General features: G+C 47.5%; 2 protein-coding genes across 2 annotated transcripts; both read right to left on the reverse strand.

Annotated features, from left to right (window-relative positions):
* Window positions 1–520: 520 nt before the first annotated feature.
* On the reverse strand, window positions 521–2,928 carry LOC123406956 (probable peroxygenase 5). The gene is made up of 4 exons (XM_045099976.1): window positions 2,512–2,928; window positions 2,086–2,186; window positions 991–1,116; window positions 521–894 (listed from the first exon to the last, which is right to left on the reverse strand). The coding sequence occupies exons 1-4, from the start codon at window positions 2,767–2,769 to the stop codon at window positions 735–737; spliced, it is 645 nt and encodes a 214-aa protein (XP_044955911.1). The 5' UTR covers window positions 2,770–2,928; the 3' UTR covers window positions 521–734.
* Window positions 2,929–7,643: 4,715 nt separating this feature from the next.
* Window positions 7,644–17,586, reverse strand: LOC123406955 (1-aminocyclopropane-1-carboxylate oxidase homolog 4-like). Its single transcript, XM_045099975.1, has 2 exons — window positions 16,161–17,586; window positions 7,644–8,260 (listed from the first exon to the last, which is right to left on the reverse strand). Exons 1-2 carry the CDS (start codon window positions 17,220–17,222, stop codon window positions 8,006–8,008), a joined length of 1,317 nt encoding a protein of 438 aa, XP_044955910.1. The 5' UTR covers window positions 17,223–17,586; the 3' UTR covers window positions 7,644–8,005.
* Between the last annotated feature and the right edge of the window lie 214 nt (window positions 17,587–17,800).

Raw genomic sequence — 17,800 nt, forward strand, 5'->3', positions numbered from 1 at the left:
CAAAAAACAAAGCATTTGAAGACTGTTTTGAAGTTTAAAAACTTCTATATATTGAATAAGCATGTTGAAGGGATGGTTTTTCTTTAGATATGTAAAATTTTAAGTGCGAAATAGTCAACATCACTATTCATTACTTAATTTATTTTTAATACACCATAAATGAATTTGTGTTTGATCTTGAAATTTCACATTGTTGAAAAGTAAATGTCACTCCCCCTCCACTACTCTTTGTCGGAAAGGTTTCATCATCGATGTGCACACAAGTACAAACTTATGAAATAAGTGGAAAAATATATTTGTGAAATCCAATTGAACATCAAGTTCATATACAAATTAGTTCCCTTTTTGGGGGGGTGGGGGTGGGGGGGGGGGGGGGGGGGTCATACAAATTAGTTACCTGGAGATTAGTAGCAAGTCATACAAATTAGTTACGTGGAGATTAGTAGTAATGTCTGTATCTTGAAGATAAAATGGAGGATTGGATGGGATAAGCAATGAATAACAACAAAAGGTAAAATATAAAACAAATGCGAAACAATATTACCCAAATTGCAAGCAGTTTCTATACATTTACAATGAGGCTCCGAGTCTCATTCCAGGAAACATGAAACCAGAAACAAATGAAATCAAACGACCACAACATTAGTTTGAGAAACCGAACTCACAAGCACAATGCCCCAATCTACAAATACTTTCACAGAACCACAAATAAGCTGGTATCGGAGGACATTTCATCATTTCTTCTTGGCAAATTCCTTAGCTTCCTTTTTTTCTCGCTCCAACTTCTCAAACACGCTGCCATCATAGACCGCCTTGACAGTCTCCTTGTGAAGAAATCCATCCTTATCTTTGCACAACGCATAGAGAAGTCTCCACTCTCCAAAGGCACCCACCCTGCCACATTATTTTTATCCAGAAGCATGAGCTTAAAAAAAGAGCGCGCTGCTTACATTTTTTACATTGTTCATACTCCAGATGAAGTAAGCTTACCGTCCTTTGAAATCTTTAGGGTCCCTGTTTGCTTTAAGCATCTCTCCCAGCTCTTTGCTTGTTAGGGCATCAGGCCTGGTGTGGGCATGCTTCTTGAATATCTCCTCAAACTTTTCAGGAACAAACCTGAAATTTTGACAAACTAAAATGTTAGTAAGTATTCACCCATGTTAGTAATCGCTTGATGCAGAGGCCGGGGGTAATCCTCCTTTTCAAGAAAGAAAAAAATGCATCCATATTAGTCCTTTTAGAGAAGAAAGGCAATGATCTACTCCTTCTAAAACAAATTAGCATTGGGAAACGCAATTTTGCAACAGTAGGACTTCCCTGGCATCATACAAGAACATTCTATTATGTCAAAGCCACATGTTGGCAACCATACCTTTCACCTGTGTTTAACAAAGAGGAAAGAAAGGCAACACAACATTCCTAGGTCGTTCATAGTCGTGCAACCACATCACACATGTGGCAAGGTTTTGAAGAAGAAAAAAACTCCTACATGTACCCTTCATAATTATTTGCATTTGTGTACTATACGTAAAAAAAAAAGTGTGGATCTACAATAGCAAAAGCATACAGTTATATATCCACGTGTATCTTGGACTTGTAGGTGTTCATAGAAATAGGATGTGCATGTGTGAGCTCATATGAATGAGTATATATGCGTGTTTGTGAGCATCTGCGTGTCTGTGTTAAAAAAATCACATAGTACTTTTCATTGTTTTACTTCCTAAATAAAATGGATTTGATTGCAGTTTGCTCTCCAATTGCACATCTGAACCATTAACTTGTATGGTTGATTATATTTTGTACATTTGGTTTGAAAGCCATTCGATTCCTTTCACTTTGCTATGCAATTGTCTCTTTTAGAAACGTGCAATTATCCTTTTTATATCTTATCACTAGTTTGTATGCTTTGAAAGGGAGGTGTCCCCTCAAAAAAAAAAAAGAAAAAAAAAAGAAAGGGAGGTGCCAGTAGATTCCCCCGTAGAGATGTGCATGGGGTAGCAATAAGTAGCATGACCTTCCCGCCCTAGTGGTGATGGGCACATAGCACTACGAGATAAGAGTACTGTGGTAGGAGCTATAAAGTACCTTCCGTTGGTATCGTACACGTCTGTGTCACTCCCATGCTTGCCCTGCTGAATGGTCTTCACGTAGATCGGGAACTTGAAAGCCGGAGGCTTCACGTTCGCCTGCAGCAACACAAGGATAATCAACCGATCCATCAGTAACATGAACTAAATTCTAGTGGAGCGGCACCTCTTTACGCCAGAAACAACAATGTTCTGGTTAAGGAAGGTAGGCGGCATCTCTTTCTTTCTTCCCTTTGCCGCCACACTCTGAAAGAATGCAGCTAGCTACGCAAAAGTGGAGACGCCACCAGACTACTACCGAGTGATCAAGAACAGTGTAGCTAACAGAGTAGCATCTTTGTCTCCGTCGTCCACATGGTGGAGAGATCGGTCGACCAGTGGCAGAGAGCGAGAGGGTTTCTGCGCGTACATATATAGTACGTACCGGCACCGTCGTGGGCGCAAGGAAGGCGTTGATGAAGGCGGCGCCGGCGGCGGAAACGACGACGCCGCAGCCGATGGCGCGTAGCCCCTGGTAGGTCTCGGAGGGGTAGATGATGCCGTCCCTGTTCCTGTCGAAGAAGGCGGCGTGCTTCTGCAGCGGCGTCAGCTCGTGGTTGTACACGTCCGCCAGGGAGGACTCCTCCGCCTGCTGCTGCTGCTGGCTCCCAGCTGCTGCCGTCTCCGCAGGTTTGGAGCCCATGGGATGGATCTATGGTTTCGGCCGGCCGGCGATCGAGGGGCGGGAGGACGGCGTCGCGGGGAGAATGAGATCAGCTGGATATCTCGGTGTGGTTATGCCAAGGTGGCGCGGTGAGAGGGAAAGCGGTAGTGGCTTCGGGCTTGGTGGTGGTGTACTGGTGGCCGGGGAGTTCGTGGGGTATATGTAGCGCTCCGTCCAATCCAACGGTGCCGTGCGCGCGGGTACCAGCCAGCCATGCACGCGACGCACTTCATTTAATTTCTCCATGATCTCGCTGCTTCTGTTTGCTTCCTTTGACCTCGCAGTCTCGCACCGCCCCACTTTTGGTACTGGTGTATTTTCTTGAGATACAGTACGATATCTTGCCGATGTCGACGCCTGTGAGGCTGTGACCACGTAGGTAGAGCAAAAATAGCATGTTCCTTCAGTTCTTCACCGGCTAGCTGCCACGTCGCCTCAAGATTCCAATACCAAAAGGTATGCAGTGACCTATTCGATTCACAAAACTCTCACACCGCAGGAAAGTTAAAATAGAATACATTGTCCTTCTCTGTCCGGTCACTAACAGGACACATTCTAAACGTATGAGGAATCATTTGAGGCGTTCCGTTATAGATGCTTTTATCCTTTTGTTTTTCTTTTCTGTTGAAATATATTGTTCATACCTGTTCAATAATTCAAACTTTTGAAACAACACGTTACTGTTTGGATTCAATATGATATCAAAATTAAAATGTCTTGAGTTTAAGACCTTGCGAACGCAGTATTTAAAAAGATTCCGTGACCTACATAAATCCTAATTAAGAGCCTCTACAATCGGCCCTTCATATCTCCTTCAAACGCTCGGACAGCCCGTCCAGTCATTGACCAGTCACAAAAAAAGATCCAGTCGGACCACTCAAACGTCCGGACTGACCGGCACCCCTTATATCCAGCCCAAATATGGAGTGGATATGGGGGAGCCCGGGCACGTCCTGCATCGATCCCACATATATTCACCTCCAGATCCGTCGATCACAAGCTCATCCCACGCGGCCCCGAGGAGGAGACGGTTGTCCGGCTTGTCCTTCGCCGCTCCCGGCAGGTGGCCGCCCTTCGGTAGCATTCTGACTCGCAGCATTGGGAACCCATTGCGTCGACACAGCCAGTGCCTGGGTCCGGCGCCGTTGCCTCACTGAAGGCGGTGCGGTCCGTCTGGTGTTCAAACACTGTGGCGGACGCGCAACCCCTCTATTGGTGCGCCGAGGGCGTGGCATCCTCGAACGCAACATGGTGTGGCATGCCCGCCGTGCGAGGCAGCGCGCACGGGAGGCGGCGGCGGCCCCGCGGTGGTGGGCATTAGGTAGGCGGAGTCACACTCTTCGACGTCCATATAATGCAGGGTGCGGGCGCTGCAAACCGCGTCGTGATGGACATCGTCTCCTCCCTGGAAGAATCCAACATCGACCTGACGTCCACCGGCATCGTTCGTGTTACGGGCTCTGACGAGAAAGAGTAGGGCATGTGAGACGGTGGGAGCTCGACTCCCGTAAGCCGGCTAGTGTCCCATGTCCAACTCTACCTCGTCGTAGACCGGACCGACACTACGAGGGACGCACCGTCGGACATGGGCACGATGGAACTGGACGAGCTCCGCTTGTATTATGTTTACGTTGCAAGTAATAATATGAATTTGAAGTTTTAGTTTAAGGTGCCCGGCTATAGAATGCATTATTTGAGATGTGATCGATCAATGTCTACGAACGCGTCTACACGTCCGTTAACGTTTAAGGGGCCGGATTTGTGAAATCCGGCCGTAGATACTCTAAATAAGCTTAGACGTGAGAAGAAATATTAAAATATATTATCTATCTTTTTTTATGAGTTTGGACTTTTTGAGCAACTAATCGGTGCACGAATTCAGTATCTTCCACGTTGGTGAGACGATCCGTTGGTTAATTATTCCCACTCAATATCCGGATGCGACTATGAGAGCGCAGTCGAGCACATTATCGTAATTTTAAACCAAATTTCACGTGTACGTGAGTTTACCTGTTCTCGACATGTCATTTTACATTTTTCTGAAACTTACAGATACGTTTTCCGTGAAATTTGAAGCATCAGGACCATATGAACCCACGGTATCTTCAAAGCATATAATAAGATAAAGCAGTTGATTACGTGGAGAGGGCCCGTCATAGGCACTTCTTAAGGCCAACAAAATCTAAAACGAAAGGTGTGACAACGCACGCACGTGAAGCTCAAGCTACGTACAACTCGTCATGTCGTAAGCCGTAACCTCGAGAATAAACATACTGTCCATGACGAACGCCGGAGGAAGGATGGACGGTAACTTTTCCAGCGCGCGGCAATGTTATGTTCCCTCGTGACGATGATTGAACGGGAACGGGATGGAGCCCCACCCCGACGCCGACGAGCGATCACGATTCACGCGAACGAACGGAGGCACGCCACGACGTGCGCCGCGCGCGTCGGCCACGCGTGCAATCCACAGCTAGCTAGCTAGCGCGCGCCTACGTCCCCGTCGAGCCCCACGTTCCCGGCCGCGAGACGCGAACCCAAGATTTCCCGGCGAGGCGACGCGCGGAAGCGAAGAGACAGCCGGCGACGTCGACGGGCCGGTGCCACCACGCATGCACCAGCACCACTCTTCCTCCCGACCCGGACCACCGAGAGTCCTTGACGTGCACGATCCACACGGGCCTGATCAATCAGACACTGTGCACGGTTGACCCCATCCTCATGTACCCTGCCCACGTATGTGTGCACCATCGATCGAGAGGTGGTTTCGCCGAATGCTACAGGAGCCGCCCGCAATTCCCAGATTTAGCACAGGGAACTCAGCTGGTCATCAGATTGCTGACATTTTTGTGTAGGCAACAAGAGCCGGGGCTGCGTGTTGTGGCGGTAAGCTGCGGGTTCCTTCACGCCAAACCCAAACTGTCGGGAGCTCTCGTGGCTTCGGCCGATTATGTGGCCGTGCACGCTTGGTTTCCACATGCTTCGGGAGATTGCACCACACCGCACTCTAAAACTCCATGTTGCGAAATTTATACGATGCACAGCGCCGCTGCGTCAAGTCTTCAAGATTTTCAATTCATTCCTTTATGGAAGATTTATGTAGCAGACGTAGTATACGAGTACTTATCCAAACTCGATCCCATTGCTTTTTGTTCGGATCCGAAGACGTCATCGTCACCTCCTGTCATATAACATCTCTCATGCATTTCTTTAACAGAATTATTAGATCATTCTCCATTCGCCCAGGCTGCTCTTTCCGTGTTCCGATCGAGCCCTGGCAGCTGCAGACAACTTATGCTGTAGTATGTTTATCTACACGCTATATATGCTCAAGCTGTAAATTAAACGGCAACAGAAAGGCTGGTGATTGTATAGTTATTATATTATACTCCCTCCGTTCCTAAATATAAGTCTTTTAAGCGATTTTACTAAAGGACTACATACAGAGCAAAATGAATGAATCTACACTCTAAAGTATGTCTACATACATCCGTATGTAGTACTCTAATGAAATCTCTAAAAAGACTTATATTATGAAACGGAGGGAGTATAATAGTGCTTGGTTATCATCAAGAGTCGAAAGTCAGGACAACTCACGAGCTCCGTTGACTCAGCTAATAATATATGTACAGCATCAGTAGCAATCACATACTCCCTCCGTTTTTAAATATAAGTAGTTTTAAAGATTTCATTAGAGGACTACATATGAATGTACATAGACATATTTTAGAACGTAGATTCACTCATTTTGCTTCGTATGTAGTTCACTAGTACAATTTTTAAAAAAACCTATATTTAAAAACGGAGGGAGTACATACATACCTGTTCATGCTTACTAGCCTCACATGCAGCTAGTTATGGGGTGGGGCGACGTATTCTAATGCTTCGAGATTTATGTTTTGTAACTCGGTTTCAGGCCACAAACTCTAAACCTTCTTTCTTATTCAATGAAAATGACAAATCTTTTATGTAGTTTAAAAAAAAACTGCGTATGACCTACTCACAGTGGCGATTCTACATGTAATATGTGGGATTGACCCTATACCTTTTAGAGAAAACAACCTAAAACTGCTATACATTTACTATATACTCCCTCCGTTCCTAAATATAAGTCTTTTAAGATATTTCACTAGGTGTCTATATACGAAGCAAAATGAGTGAATCTATACTCTAAAGTATGTCTATATACATCTGTATGTAGTCTTTTAATGAAACCTCTAGAAAGACTTATAGTACTCCCTCCGTTCCAAAATATAAGACCTTTTAGAGATTCCACTAGAAGACTACATACGGAGCAAAATGAGTGAATCTATACTTTAAAATATGTCTATGTACATTTGTATGTAGTTCATAGTGCAAACTCTAAAAGGTCTTATATTTAGGAACGAAGGGAGTAGTATTTAGGAACGGAGGGAGTACTGTGAAATAAGTTATCTCAAAAATTAACAATGACCCCATAAGACTATTCCGGTTGGCTTTGCCACTGGACCTAGAGATGAGTGTGTGTATGCTTGAGTGCACCATGTTGTCCTGACGAGGAAGGCATGGTTGCAAAGTGGTGTCCTGTCGACTAACCTGGACCATTCGTACCTTGGACGATATGATGAAAGCAGTGTGAAGGCGCCACACTAGCGCTAATATCAACAGCCAGCGGAAAGGAGATTCAGAGGAACTATAATCAAGGCACAAATGATGGCACCACAAAATATTTCAGTCAAAATCAGACTGAAAAAAGATAGATAATTTCAACCGGAGGCACAAGAAATACAGCTTTCAACGGCCAATGAGTAATGTGAGCACCTGAATGCTCAAGCAATGGTAGTTGCAGAAAGAATTACAGCATACACACAATATGCATTTCGGTCCACTTCATAAATACATACTCCCTCCATTCCTAAAACGGAGTATAAGTCTTTTTGAAGGTTCTAATATGGACTACATACGGTGAAAACTTTACATGAAGAAACAATATACTCAGCTATGTGTGAAGGATGATTACTTGAAATATTTTTTCAATGGCTTGAGGCCACACTCAGCTCCATAGGCCAACCCTACTGAGACAGCAAGAATATGACGATCACCCAATGAGAAAAAATACTGTAGCATTATGTTGGGAGGCACTTCGGAGAAACCACAGAACCACACTTACACTGAGATGGTTACATACTTTGCATATACATAAATTCAAACATTGTTTGATGACGTTTGAACCATTTTACAATTTGAAGTTCTCGAGTAGAGCTTTGCTAGCAAGGTCTCGTTTGAAGAAGGCCCCGAAAAACTCAGACATCGTAAAACTCCTGTACTTTGGCGGGTTTTCTGGAGAAACCAGTTCTGGTAGCGGTCCATAGAAAACCGAATCCCCTCGCTTCCCAGGATTGAAAAAGACGGCGATCGAAACTCTGGCTTCTTCACGTGAGTTCATCACCACCCTGTGGTCGACACTCGTGTACTTATCGTTGGACATTATCTGAAGAAAGAACAGGGTAAAAAAACAGATTAGATGTGCATGAGATGATGGCGTTCTAAAACCGCTCCTCAAAACTGTGCACTGTGGGCCAGTACTTTAAGTGTCTAGATATTGTCAATGGTGTTAGGAATAAGCAACTTGTATTACCATGAGGCCATAGGCCGATATATATACATGTACAGGTGATGGACTATATGCAGGAAAACCCCTTATATATTGGGATAAATATAAAAGGGAACATGACTTGTATTATAACTCTAACACCCCCCCTCAAACTCATGGTGGATGAACAACACTGAGTTTGGAGAGATAAAAGCTATGTTGTGCTCTAGTCTGGGCCTTCGTCAGGAAATCCGCCAACTGTAACTCAGAACGCACATACTGAAGAGCAACAACCTGATCCTGCACAGCAGCGCGCACATAGAAAGCATCAACACCAATATGCTTGGTGAGCTCATGCTTCACAGGATCTCGCGCAATGCTAATAGCACCTGTACTATCAGATAAGAGCAGAGTCGGTGTAGTGACAGAAACACCAAAATCCTGAAGTAACCACCGTAACCAAGTCACCTCTGCCGTCAAAAGAGCCATCGCTCGCAACTCAGCCTCTGCACTCGAACGGGAACTGCAATCTGTTTCTTTGTCTTCCAGGCAATGAGAGAACCACCAAGAAAAACACAGTAAGCAGAAAGTGAACGGCGATCTGAAGGATCACTAGCCCACGTAGCATCCGAATAGGCCTGTAGCTGTAAAGAACTGGAGCGAGGAAAGAATAGACGGTGAGAGATTGTGCCCCGAAGATATCGGAGAACACGGAGGAGATGACTATAGTGAACCGATGTGGGAGTAGAGACAAACTGACTCAGAATATGAACCGGATAAGAAATAACCGGACGAGTGACAGCTAGATAAACAAGACTGCCAACAAGATGACGATAGCGCGTCGGGTCAGGCAGGGGATCACCATCAGTAGCAGAGAGATGAACATTGAGCTCCATAGGAGTCTCAACAATGCGCTCATCAGTAAGAGCAGCACGAGCAAGAAGATCCTGGATATACTTTTCCTGGGATATAAAAAAGCCATCAGAGGTAGATGAGACTTCAATCCCAAAAAAGTAGCGAAGAGGTCCAAGATCAGACATAAGGAACTGCTCACTAAGACGAGCCTTGACAAAGGCAATATACTCAGGGTCATCCCCAGTGATGACCATGTCATCAACATAAAGAAGAAGAAGAGTCCGACCACGAGGAGAAAGGTGAATAAACAATGCTGGATCATGAACACTGGGTGAAAAACCAGCGGCAGTCACCACAGATGCAAAACGCTCAAACCAGGCTCGGGGGGCTTGCTTAAGGCCATAGAGAGAGCGACGAAGACGGCATACCATGCCATCAGGAACAGAATACCCAGGTGGAGGCTGCATGTACACCTCCTCACGCAGCTCACCATTAAGAAAAGCATTCTTAACATCAAGCTGAGAGATAGACCAGTGGCGTGTAGAGGCGACGGCAAGAAGTGTACGAACAGTGGTCATATGAGCCACAGGAGCAAAAGTCTTGTCATAATCACGACCATGCTCCTGCTGAAAACCACGAGCCACAAGACGAGCTTTGTGACGCTCAAGAGAACCATCGGAGCGAGTCTTTACCTTGTAGACCCACTTACAAGTGATGGGACGGACTCCAGGAGGAAGGGAAACAAGATCCCACGTACCTGTGCGTTCAAGAGCAGCAATCTCCTCAGCCATCGCAAACTGCCATTCAGGATGAACAACAGCCTGATGATAAGTAGTCGGCTCAAGAACAGCAGCTCCAGCGGTGGAAAATCCTAAGCGATCAACAGGCGGACGAGGACGAGAACGCAAGCCATAAGTAGGCTGAGACGAGGAGGACGGCACATCCAGAGAGGCATCCACAGAACGTGAACGTCGAGTGTAACACTGAGGAAAAGATGGAACAATGGAAGGAGGAATCGCTAAAGTAGAATCGGAGGGTGGCGACGAAGAAGTTACCGGAGATGAAGGTGTAGAATCCGGTGACATACTAGACAAGGAGGCCGTGGAAGATGGTGGCGACAAATCGACTGGAGGTGGAGAAGCAGAGGGAGCGGAATGAGTAGGCAAAGGCTCGACAAGTGTGATAGGCGTGTCAGGAAAAGTGAGAAAAGAGATATCCTCCACTGAAAAAGTCGAGGAAGATGGGCGTGGGTAGAAGGGACGAGACTCATCAAAAGTCACATCCCGAGAGATACGTATCCGACGACCGATAGGATCCCAACAACGATAGCCCTTATGCTCATCACTATAGCCTAAGAAGACACACTCAACAGACTGAGCGGTGAGTTTGGTGCGTTCGCGGGGGGCAAGAAGAACATAGCAAACACAACCAAACAAGCGAAGCGTCGAATAATCGGGAGACCGATCAAAAAGACGCTCGAAAGGAACACCACCCTGTAGGGCAGCGGAAGGCTGGAAATTGATGAGATAGGTGGAGGTGGAGACGGCCTCAGCCCAAAAATGAGGCGGGAGAGAGGCAGCAATCATCAATGCACGAGCCGTCTCAAGAAGATGACGATGCTTGCGCTCAGCCACGCCATTCTGAGCATGAGCACCAGGACAAGAGAATTGAGAGAGAGTCCCTTGCTCAGCAAGAACACCACGCAACATCTTAGAGATATACTCGCCAGCGGAGTCAGCACGAAACACACGAATGGGAGAAGAGAACTGAGTATGAACCATGGCAGCAAAACGCTTATAAATGGACAACACCTCACTACGAGAAGTCATGAAATAAAGCCATGTGTAACGAGAGAAGTCATCGATGAAAATAATATAGTATTTATGACCCCCTTTCGAAGCGAAGGGAGCCAGACCCCATACATCGGAATGGACTAAATCAAAAAGACGCTTAGACACTGACTCACTATGTGGATATGGTAACTGAATCTGCTTGCCAAGACGACAACCCTAACACTCTAAGGAGGCATCTCCTGAGACAGACCCCAGAAGACCTCGACGAACTAACGACGACAAACGAGAACCACACAGATGACCAAGTCGATGATGCTACTGCTGGAAAGAACCAGTAGCCGAGGCGACCAAAGCGGAAGAACTGGCGAGAGAATGGGCAGCGGAAGGAACATGAAGCCAGTCCAACTCCCAAAGACCCTCAGAATCACGGCGGCGAGGACCAACCCCAACCAGAGTGTGCGTGCGACGGTCCTGAACAGAACAAGAGTCAAGATCAAGAATGACACGACAACCAGAATCAGCAAGTTGACCAGCGGAAAACAAATTCATGGTAAGTCGAGGAACATGAGCAACATCAGGAACAGAATAAGGAGGAGTGGTAAGAGTGCCTCTACTAACGACAGGAAGGGGAGTACCATCAGCAGTGAGGACATGAACAGGAGAATCAAGCGAACGAAGAGAGGACAGAGTGGAAGAATTAGAAGTCATATGAAAGGAAGCTCCAGAGTCCAGAACCCATGGGGATGTACCTGACTGTGTAGAAGGTGGTTGCTCAGTGCGGGAAGCCTCAGTCACAGAACCAGCAGTACCCGTTGAGGAAGAACCTGAAGCAGCGAGCAGACGCTTAAGTCTCAGAATGTCCTGCTCAGTCAAAGCGATGGCTGAAGCTGTCGAGGTAGATGACGAAGTCGCTGTAGATGGTGACCGCGCCTTGCGCAAGTGTTTCTTCTTCGTGTAGCAGTTCGGCTCAATATGACCATCATTGTTGCAGTAGTTACAATGTGGACGGGGGCGACCTGAGCCGCCAGAAGGAGTGGGCAAGAGCGGCGGAGCACTCAAGCGAGAAGGGGTCGGTGCAGCAGGTGGCGTAGAAAAAGTCCGAGCAGCGAGCACCGAGGGAACCTCCAGCAAACCAGCACCGCGTAAGCGAGTCTCCTCAGCACGAATCTCAGAAAGCGCCTCCATGAGAGAAATACGGCCACGAGCAAACAACTGAGAACGCCGGGGCTCAAACTCCTTACGGAGCCGAGACAGGAACTCGTAGACGCGATGAAACTCCAAGTCGGCCTGGACAGCCTGGCAACAGGGGCAAGTACGACAACCAGCACTGCGGAGAGAATCAAGCTGGCGCCAGATAGCAGAACTCTGTGCATAGAAGTCATCAACAGTAGAGTCACCCTGCTGAAGAGCATGCTCCTGACGGACCACAGAGAGGTATAAGGCATCACCAGAGGGCTCATAGCGCTGACGAAGGCGGGTCCACATCTCAAATACAGTAGGAAGGCCCAGAAACTCAGAAGCAAACTGAGGCAGGACACTAGCAGTGAGAACAGCGGCAGCACGAGCATCATCATCAAGCCACTGGGTATAAACGGACAGAGCACCATGATACAGCTGAAAAGCCTCCTCATAAGGCAAGACCTTCTCATCATAAGCACTCACAGCGGCCTCATCAACAAGCTTAGTCGCATCCGTTGCGGCCTGAGAAGCATCCGCAGGAAGAGCCGGTGGGGTCGGCGGAGTGGGAGCCACGGGAGGAACCGGGCATGGCGGACAACAGACCTCGCCAGAAAGAAAACCCCATAGGCGGATGTCACGCATGTGAATGCGCATGAAGCCAATGAACTCGGTGTAATTAGTGCCATCAAAGATCACCGGACAACGAGGAACAGCAACATAGCCGGATGAAGCAGACAATTTTTTTTTTTGGAACCAGAGAGCCGGATCCAATCGAGGCGGCTGGCGGGCGCTGCAACGGGAGAACAAGAGCAGCGCTGGATCTGGCGAAATCAGCAGCAGGGGATAGGATCCGCCAGAAAACCGATCCAGCAGTACTCAGGTGGGAGCGGTGACTTCACCGAACCGGCTAGGATCCAGCAGCAGGTCTGGAGCGATGGGATCCAGCAGCAGGTCTGGAGGCGGTTGGTGGAGCGGGGCAGGAAGGGGTCCCGCGCGAGTGAGCCGCTGGAGCCTGCCGCGGAGCGGGAAGGAGTCCCGCGCGAGAGAGCCGCTGGAGCCTGCCGCGGGACTGGAGCCGCCTGGGCCTGCCGCCTAGGGCCTGCCGCGCGAGTCTGGAGCCGCCTAGACCGGGAACCGCCGCGAGTTTTTAGAGCGGGGACCAGATCGAGGCTGCAGCGGGGAGAGATCGAGGCGGCAGGGAAGAAGAGACGGGATCGGCGGCGGCTGTGCGAGGGATTAGATCGGGAGGAGCACGAGTTGCGCGTGCTAAGAAAACTTAGGCTCTAATACCATGTTAGGAATAAGCAACTTGTATTACCATGAGGCCATAGGCCGATATATATACATGTACAGGTGATGGACTATATGCAGGAAAACCCCTTATATATTGGGATAAATATAAAAGGGTACATGACTTGTATTATAACTCTAACAAATGGCAACAAGCTGATTTATAAATCATCATGCTCTTGAAATATTGTCTTGTGAGAATTTGGGATAACCATGAGATTATGCTCTGTTTTAGTGAATGATTTATTTTCTATCTAATAACGTCTCTTTTTAATGATTATAGAAAAAGAGACAGGATTTCTGTTAGAAAAAGAGATAGATGAAAATGTAACCTACAAAGCAATAATCTTCAGGGACAGCTTTGTTCAGCAATCAGCATCACATGTTGCCCTTGAGATTTACTTAAATTTCCCTTGAGACTCACTTAAAATTCTGGTATTACTTTCTAATCTAGACTATTTTCACTTACTAATGTTATATCGGTAACTGGTATCATATCGGTCGGGGCCTGATAAGGGATTAATCGGCGAATCGGCCATTTAACTGAATATATCGGTAGGTTAACTGGGGCCATATCTATATATCCTACGCTATATAGCAACATGCATTGTACTGAATGTCTAAATATGCAATCCTAGGCTACATAGCAACAAGAGTATTACCTTGATGTTCTGATGATGTCTAGATCTACATAGAAGAGCAGCAGCAGCAACAACACATCAGCAGTAATTGTACATCACTATCTAACATCAAAGGAGAGCAGCACAGCAACAGCACTACTTGTACATCACATAAGAGGGCAGCACAGCAACAGCAGCAGTAGTACATCAGCATTTACAGAACAACACAACATAGGAGAGTAGTGCTTCTGTTCTTGGCATAGGAGAGTAGTTTGGGGTCAAAAACTGCTTCCCAGTTAATAGGCCCAGCCGATAATTCGGCTGACAGCCGATAAATCGGTTTGTCAACGATTAACTGGCCCTCCCAGTTAATGGACATGATAGCACTTTCTCGTATATGGAGGGGTCCGAATAGCAGTTAACTGGCCGTTATTTGGAACATTGTCACTTACTACCTACTACTAATACAACATGTCAGCATATTACCACATCCAGTTCCAGTTATCCATCTTCAGTAATACTCTCTGGTTATACTGGCCAGTTGTTATCATAGAGAAAGTCATCTCTTCCATATTTACTTGAAATTTCCACCAGCTTATGTATTTTAGTACCAATATGTACCCAAAGAAACAGATACTCCGTCCATTGCAAAATGTGTGGCAAAATTTGACTGTTTAAATATGAGCTTGGACTGTAAATTGCTTCTATAACATGAGCTGGATTAATTCTCAGTTACAAATTTGACTGTTCATAGTTACAAATTTACAATCCGAAGAAAAGTGATTTTGAAGATGAGTCAAGTAGTATCAATTATATGTAAAAGACAATAAGTATTGCTGGATTAATTCTTCGTCAAAGCATGAGCTCGAGTAGTCAAAATAAGCCTAAATTCTAGAGGGAGTAGGAAGTTAGAACATGTTGCTAGAAAGTAAATGGACCGCCTTTCTGCACTTCGTACATATCTGTGTCGGTTATATGACTTTATTCCGTACTAGTGAATGACTGATTGGGTAATTAAGTGGGATAGCAATTCACAATTCCTAGTGGTATCCTTTATGGGTACTTGCAGTTGCATGGTTCACTAAAGCACCCTTGCAGCTACTGAACACACTTGACACTCCACTTGATCGATTTCATAAATCAACCGGGCGGAAAATCATATTTCATATTTTCTACACTCCAGGTGGTGCAACCAAAATGACAGAAAATATGAGTTCAAAGCATCTACGGATCAGCTCATGGAGTTACCCACTCACAAATAATTATCAGTGGTATTTTCTAGTTTACTTTCTTCCATCATGAGAGTAAATGTGTTCTTGGGTTCAAAGTTTTAAGTGCACAAATTCTAGTGATTGACTGATTGGTAATTACGTGGATTATTTACAACTTTCTAGTGGTATCCTTTATGGGTACTTAGTACTTACAGTTGCAGGGTTTACCAAAGTACCCATGCATTGTTTGTCTAGTTTGTTGCCCACATATCATAATAGGAATCAGATGGTAATCTTTTCGATGAATCAACATTCTTTTCAGGGTAATCTAAGTTGGAATCGGAAGGCTCTGTTGAGTTATAACCCCTCTAGTTTGCTAACCGAGACTGGAGATAAAATAACTTGCACCTGTTGAACACACTTCAAACTCTAGTTGATCGATTTTATGAATCAAACGTAAAGAAAATCATATTCATATTTTCTACACTTCAGATGGTGCAACCAAAATGACAGAAAAATGTGAGTTCAAAGCATCTAGGACTGACACATGGAGTTACTTCCACACAAATTATTATCAGTTGTATTTACTAGCTTTCTTACTTGCATCATGAGAGTAATGATTTCTTGATTCAAAGTTTTGAGCACACAAAATCTCACATCCTAAAGTCAATTAGTGCACAAATGGAAGTATTTAGAACATGTCCACTGTTCCTAAATCATCTGGTTTGAGCTGAATTGGTAGCATGCGCCCTTTAGATAATTCAGGTATAACTTGAAACGAGTCGTCGCAGACTGTATTTAGAACTGAATTCAGTTGCCAGCATTTGGGCATTGACAGAGTGCATTTTACCTGCAAGAGGTCCCCGACGTTGATCACAAGCGCGCCGGGTACAGGCTTCGCGTCAACCCAGTAGCTCTCCCCGTCCTCATTGGTGTGCTTCACCTGCAGGCCACCCACGCCGTCCTGTGCAAGCACGGTGAGCACGCCGGGGTCGGTGTGCGGGACTAAGCCCATGGTGCGCTCAGGCTCGGGGCACACCGGGTAGTAATGGCAGACCATGACCTTCCCCTCCAGGCACGAGGCCTCCTCCAGAGCCGCCTCGCCGAGCCCGAGCCCCTCGGAGAGCAGCGCCATCACCGCGCGGGCCACCGCGGTGGCGTGCGCTTCCCACTCGACGATCTCCGTACGGCAGACCGGCGGGATGCGCTCCGTGTCGGGCGGCGTAGGCCCGAACCCCACCTGTATGGTGTCGCGCCAGCTCGCGGCGGCGGAGCGGTACAGGTCCACGTTGGAGGAGTAGGAGACCCCGCCGCCCATGGCCCGGCCGTAGTGCGCAGAGCGCTCGGGTGCGGGGAGCTCGTTGAAGGCGCGCACCGCGGCGAGGGCCCTCGCGGGGTAGCTAGAGGGGACGAGGGCCTCGTAGTTGACGAGGTGGAAGAAGCCCCAGTCGCGGGCGGCCGCCGCGGCGGTGGCGGCGGCGACGGGCGCGGGGAGGGAGAGGTCGACGACGGGGATGGAGACGCCCGGGGGAGCGAGCGGGACGGACGCGTAGGGGTCCGGGTGGACGAAGAGGTCCGGGACGGTGGAGACGCCGGACTCGACGAGGCCGCGGACGCCGGTGCGGGACTCGTCGAAGGCCTTGACGAGGGCGGCGCGGTCGGACTCGGGGGCGGCGGCGGCGGACGCCATGGCCGTCGGGTCGCGTGCGTCCGTTGGATTCGGTGACGTGTGGAGGGGATGGGGCCGGGAAGGGTGGGCCGTTTGGGCGCCGAGTAGTTGGCGCGGCTTCTTATCCTTTCCGCGCGGTTGGTAGAAACCTCGCCGTGTGTCCAACCTCCCGACCGAGCGGCCGTGCTCGGCGATGGTCGTGTGACGGCATGTGATCGGCCGTGGCGGCGAGACGCGCATCATCGTGGCCGGGCGGGACGAGGCACGGTATACCTGAGGCGCAGCCGCGACGGCGCTGAGAGAGGCGAGGAGCAGGGCTCCGGCGGCCGTGGCACCGGCTGTGCTCGACTCGGCTGTGATCACGGCGGCGACGGCGCTCCACTCTCCCCGAGGTTCCACGGCAGCAAGTAATTTCGGTTTGTGATCGCCTGATTTGCCGGTGTGTAGAAAGGAAGGAAAATCAAGTGCAAACGAACCAAATCCCTTGTGTTTCTGCCTATGTATGTGTTGACTTCTTCAAAAGTTGGCAAGACTGTATGCCGAAGATGCAAGATAAGTTCTCCTTGGGCCCATGATTTCCATGTCGCCATGAGCTTTGAGTTTTTCTTTTGGGAAATGCTAAACAATTGACGCCATATTTTTAGACATGACAAATCAAACGTTTCTCATGGCAATTTGTTCTGACACGAGATGTCAAATTTAGTTACAAGCATGGCATTTTTTGTTAAAAAATAAATGAGAGGAATTTATCATGCTCGTCAAGCTAAACTTGTCATTTAATATAATCTGTCATGAAAATCCTTTGGTTTGCCATGAGCTTT

The sequence above is a fragment of the Hordeum vulgare genome, chromosome 7H (assembly GCF_904849725.1).
Source record: "Hordeum vulgare subsp. vulgare chromosome 7H, MorexV3_pseudomolecules_assembly, whole genome shotgun sequence".
NCBI classification, from domain to species: domain Eukaryota; kingdom Viridiplantae; phylum Streptophyta; class Magnoliopsida; order Poales; family Poaceae; genus Hordeum; species Hordeum vulgare.

Bases quoted from the DNA above. Each gene is read 5' to 3' on its own strand.
- LOC123406955 (XM_045099975.1), bottom strand. From the start codon at position 17,222: ATGATGCGCGTCTCGCCGCCACGGCCGATCACATGCCGTCACACGACC. The intron at 8,261-16,160 runs GTAAAATGCACT...TTCTTTCTTCAG, and splicing joins ACGTCGGGGACCTCTTGCAG to ATAATGTCCAACGATAAGTA.
- LOC123406956 (XM_045099976.1), bottom strand. From the start codon at position 2,769: ATGGGCTCCAAACCTGCGGAGACGGCAGCAGCTGGGAGCCAGCAGCAG. The intron at 1,117-2,085 runs GTACTTTATAGC...TCAAAATTTCAG, and splicing joins GTGTACGATACCAACGGAAG to GTTTGTTCCTGAAAAGTTTG. The intron at 895-990 runs GTAAGCTTACTT...ATAATGTGGCAG, and splicing joins CCTAAAGATTTCAAAGGACG to GGTGGGTGCCTTTGGAGAGT.